Raw genomic sequence first — 5,463 nt, 5'->3', positions numbered from 1 at the left:
CTTAAAGTCCTTGTTTATCAACTCTCTCTTGTAATTAACAACAATTTTGATCAGCCTACATATAATGCGGTTCTATTAAAGAATTTATACTGTGCATTTCATTGATCAGTGTAATGGTTTTAAACGTTGACTCAGGTTCTTGTAGGCAGTGTGTACAATGGGCCGTATAATACATCATGACTAAAGGTGGTCCTATTTCCTTGCCTTCATCATAAGCCATTCTGTTCTTTGTGATTCTGTTCAAGCACATTTTTAATAAAGAATTAGGAAAGAAATGAACAAGAAGGGCCTCACAAAGACAAATCCCACCTTCAACACAGTCTTCTCCTCGTAGAGAGTCTTTGTTGAAAATGTTGCCCTGCTATTTTAGACTCAGTGATGTTTTTGAGTTCCCAATTCCATTATTTGGAGGTTTTTCCAAGCAAATATTTATATATAGTATTGTGATTAAATCAGCAAATATTTCTGCTGTCCATTAAAGTCTCCATGACATCCTCTGGTCACCCTGTGAATATTCCTCTATATCAGCCCCTGATAGCACTAGAAGAGAGCAAATATATCAATAGAAAAATAAACACACCAAATAAGTGACTTAAATTAGCTCAGTACAGTGTATAGGAAAACACAAGATATCTATAATATATTGATATATTAATATATATTTTGAAATTAAAGCTATACAGTAGCCTATAGAAGAACTGTAACAGCAGAGAAAGTGATGTACTGTTAAGAGTGTCCAGAGTCCTAGTACTGATGTTACAGGAAAAGAAAACAACACAAGCTACATGTGTTCTATGCTGTGTGCACAGTGACGAGCAGTAACTGTACTTGCAGGTGTGGAAGCACAGGATTTGACCATTGTGTTTCGCCTAACACGAAGGCTTCAGAGTATTGCACATAAATCTGAAAGCAGTACTCTTGACAATATGAAACAGCTGTGCAGCTATTCATCCGCCTCATCAAATAGATCCATGCAATCTCTAACATAGCGCTCTCTATAAGGCTACATTGACACTGCAAGCCTCTACGCTGAACTCTGATGTATTTTATTTGTTTGGAATGATATTGGTTGTGTTACAGTTGCTCAAGTTGCTGAACAACATTATAAGAAATATAATAATGTGTACATTATATTACAATATATAACAATATTTGTAGAAGATAGAGAAAATGTCATTAAGAGTGTGACCTGTAAGTTAAAAGTTACATGAATTCATTTGACTCTAGAATCAGACCTGTGTCTGATTTAGGACCACATGTGGACGTGGCCCAAGTAAGAATAAAAAAGATGAGATTCCATGTGATTTATGCTGTTCACACTGTCATGAAAAAGCCATATCTGAGTCACATAGTATGAGCAGAAGAAATCTGATTTGGGTCACTGCCTGCAGTGTGAACAGCAGAAGAGCAGTATGTAAGCCATTCAGAAGCTCAAGCAACATCATCCAAGGGTTTTCAAACTTCCAATCACTATAAACACTCTAATGGAATATTATTATATGATATTCATGCATTTTTTACTTTTTACTCAAATGTAAAACCTGTTTCTTTGCATCGGAAACACTATCTGTGGGCTGTGAAAACCAGATGTGAGGCCTGATGTGTTCCAACAGGATCAGTGTTTGTCCTTGCAGGGTTGCATCAGTCACATGCAGACCTACGTCCTGTGTGACACATCTGTCTCCAGCAGGGGGCGGTAGAGCGACTCTATTAAACAGGCTGTTCGCTCCTCCACCTCCTCACTGAGATTTACTCCATCAGCAGCAGGAATCGGTTGGTTTTTACTGAAGTCCTTCAGCTGAATTCATTGGAGCAGTTTTCATGGGGCACCCGGTGGCTCACAGCGCGTCCCATGTGGGCTGGGTCGTTGCCCCAGCATCCCGGGTTTGATTCTGGGTCACAGGTTTTCTGCATGTCATCCCCCTGTTCTCATTTCCCCCATCACCTGTCTATCTTCACCTGTCCTATCAAAATAAAGTCATAAAAAGACCCAAAATATTTTAAAGGTACATTTTTTCATGATATAATACTCTATATACTAATATAGTGTTATATATATATATATATATATATATATATCATTATGAATCTTCATTTGTTACAGTTCAATATCAAAGCACATTTCTAGAAACATGCTTTGTTGTATATCACATCAGTGCAGAAATGTACATTTGTGACATTTTTCAAGTAAATATAAACATCATATGCTTATATATGCTTAAATAACTAAATACATGCTTCTCATGGGGGTGACCTTATCACTGCTCATGTCAGGGTAAAACTGCTGCCTTCAGGCTCTGTATTCTGTTTATGTGCAATGTTTAATACGGGTTTGGTTGTATGAATACTAGTTTATGATTTATCTGAGCCCAGCTGTTCCCTGTCCATTGTACTATTACCATGCTCTGAGAGAGACACTTCTTTTTCTAACCGTCGATATATGAGCCATAGTAAGTCTATAAGGTTTGATCACCTGAACGCAGCACTACTCCAGGTTGAGTTCAGGCAGCGCGCTGCTTTTGCTGCTCAGAAACACCTACAACAGGTGAGCAGGTGAGCTCGTAGCTTGGCTTCTTCTGCAAGATAAAGGTGTAATGTCGCAGCGAACGTTAACTGTAACGATAATTTAACTAGGAAAATTTGCTTCTTTTTTCACGCCAAACTTCATTCAAAATCTGGCAGCAAAAAGTCACTTAACGTTAGTTGTGGTGTTATTGTATTTAAATTATATTAAATATAAGCTATGTCAAACTTGTCAAAAGCAGAAACTCTTAGTTAAATCGGCAAATATAACTTGCACGCACAAACAAAACAAAATCTTTTAGCATTGTCACCCAGCTAGCTAACATTAGTCTTTCCACGATAGACATATACCCGGTCCAATATGGCGGCGTATCCCAGCAATGCGGCATCTGTGTATATATGTCTATGCATCCTACAGCGTTGAGGTGAAGTTGGGTGGTGAATTTAGGAGTTTAAAGTGATACGTTTTTAATAAAATGCTCTTGAAATGACGATAAGACAATGTATCGTCTAATAAAAGTAGTTATTGTGACAGGCCTAATACCAGCTTGGGTTAATGAAGCGTATTGTTACAGCAGTTGGAAAACAATCAAGCTCTTGCTTTTGCATTTGGTATTTTCAGACGATGTATAAGATCACATTGTTCTTTCATTCAGAAATGACCATGGCCACAGATAAAGTGGTTATTGAGACCCCAAAGCTGGAGTCCTGTGCGGGGGCAGCAGGGTATGGAGACTCCTCTGTTCAGGTCAAGATATTACAGGTCCCAGCCAAGTGTGGACCCATCGCTGCTGCAGGCGTCTCAAAGGGCAACTCCGTCTCCGCCTCACCTAAAGTCACCCCCAGCAGCCAGGCCCAGCAGCCTGCAGTTACAGTCCCAGGCCTTCAGACTTCCTCCCCCTCTCTCATGGTGATAGCAAAGGTGGCCACCCCGGCAGGAGGGAGCGCCAACGGCCAACCACAGGTAACAAAACCAGCGTTGAGCCAGGTGGCCTCCATGAGCCAGACCGGCACCCCAGGAAGGAGGGTGGTGATAGCTGTACCAAGGGCAGCGACCCCGCAGACGGTCGCTGTGGCCCCTCGGCTGCCGCTGAGCGCCTCCCCACAGCTCCCAGCAAATATCCAAATACCACCAGGTGAGCTGCACCACGCTCCCATGTTTTTATTGATGATTTTCACATGTCTAATCATAAACAGAATAATACAGAAATAACAACAAAAAGGCTTTTGTTTGGGAGTTACTTTTTAGTAAGTCCATGCATTTTCACAGTTTCATCAGTGAAATCAGTTGTCACTAATGTAGTCTTTGTCACTTTTTTGAGTGTTTTGAATAATGTCCATTTCTCCCAACTCCATCTGTCAGTTTTTCCATTATGTAGATTTCCTCTTCTATCTCTCTCCATTGTTCCTGAGTTTGGGGATCCTCTTTACTCCACTTCCTTGTGATTACTTTTTTACCAACAGTATTTTGACCAGATACCTATCCTTAAATCTCATAGAAGTAGAATCAACATTATATAAATGGAGTAGTAGAAAATGTAGCTCATCATGATGTTAATATATTGTTCCTGAGTATCTTTAGCAACATTTCTCTTCAGCTTCAAGAGCAGTTTTTTCTGCAGCGGGTCAGTGACCCCACTGACTCTTACACCCACTAGCCACCCTGAATCTATGTGTTACATTAATGCACACCTCTTGGATTATATCTTGCACATTGCAAATATCCTTTATGCATCAAAATACGAACATATTGCACATTCTTGCACAAACTATACAGCTCTTCATTCATTCATATTGTACATGTTTATTGTTATAAAAAACTTGAATTTGTTATTCATATACCAAGGCAAAGTCTTTGTATGTGAAAACCTATTTAGCAATAAAACTGATTCTGATTCTGCTTTTGTACACCATTTTCCAAAACATGAATATTTTGTGGCAGAATGAACTCATATACCTTTGGTATGGTAAAACATTGATCAAGTATTTCCAAGAAAATGTGCTATATATCCGTGAATTTATTTATATATTTTATTATATTATGGTGATTTCTGATGGCTGATCTCCTTTATATTTATACGTTTACAGATTTGGTCACTGTTACATTTTGAATTCAAATGCTTCTACTCAGTAGACTGTATGATTTGTCTGCGTTAATGTTTAAATGTCTGGCCTGAGCAGTGTCTGTACTATACTTGGTCCACACACTTCACCCAGCACTCTTTCTTTGCCAGACAAGTCTTGTATTAATCACAGAAATGAGTGATTTTGGAATCTTTCTGTCAGGTATGATGTTGATCCGCAGTGACAGTGGTCAGCTGATGCTGGTATCCCAGCAGGCTTTGGCACAGGCTCAGCAGGGTCCAAGAGGTGTCAGTGGTCAAGTGCCCAGAATATTGTTCCCACAGGTGTGTGGGTGTGTGTGTGTGTGTGTGTGCTGCTGCTTCCATTTTATTGTTGCGGAAGTGGACGGGTACTCCTGTGGTCTTCACTAGCTGTGTTGTCTGGCATTCATCAGGTATCTGCAGCAGCTGTAAATAAAAGTCATGAGAAGGTTACAGTGATCAGGATGGCAGCCCCGCCCAGTTTCCAACCAGCACCAGTACAGAAGACAGCTGTGGTAAAGGTACCGGAGCTGCTTTATGTCTTTATTAGACAGCACTAGAGAGTCAACAGGAACACTGACTGCTAGGTGCTAATTAAACTTACACAACATTGCCAAGAAGATGAATTCCTGCAGTTTGACCACTTCCTTTTGCAGACATAGCTATATCTTTACCTGCACACCCTGTCTTTCCAAACAGTTTAGACACAGAGGCGCGCACTGAAGCAAAACAGGCATCCGTACAACAACAAAGCTAACGCAGTATAAAGCCATGAAGCTTTAGAAAAAGCAACATGAAAAAACGTTATTCAACCTACTACTGTCTTTATTTAGTT

At 40.0% G+C, this 5,463-nt stretch overlaps 1 protein-coding gene across 1 annotated transcript in view; it reads left to right on the top strand.

Annotated features, from left to right (window-relative positions):
• Window positions 1–2,472: 2,472 nt before the first annotated feature.
• The window catches only part of taf4b (TAF4B RNA polymerase II, TATA box binding protein (TBP)-associated factor), a gene marked incomplete in the record, with an annotated part of 20,229 nt that continues 17,238 nt past the window's right edge, over window positions 2,473–5,463 (top strand). Inside the window, 4 exon segments of the mRNA XM_035652930.1 lie at window positions 2,473–2,553; window positions 3,180–3,659; window positions 4,810–4,931; window positions 5,042–5,149. Of these exon segments, the coding sequence (XP_035508823.1) occupies window positions 3,182–3,659; window positions 4,810–4,931; window positions 5,042–5,149 (708 nt within the window).

The sequence above is a fragment of the Morone saxatilis genome, unplaced genomic scaffold (assembly GCF_004916995.1).
Source record: "Morone saxatilis isolate NCDOM2014 unplaced genomic scaffold, NCSU_SB_2.0 Contig12, whole genome shotgun sequence".
Classification (NCBI taxonomy): domain Eukaryota; kingdom Metazoa; phylum Chordata; class Actinopteri; family Moronidae; genus Morone; species Morone saxatilis.
The sequence above is the reverse complement of the archived record's forward strand: the minus strand, read 5'-3'. Positions and strand labels throughout refer to the sequence as shown.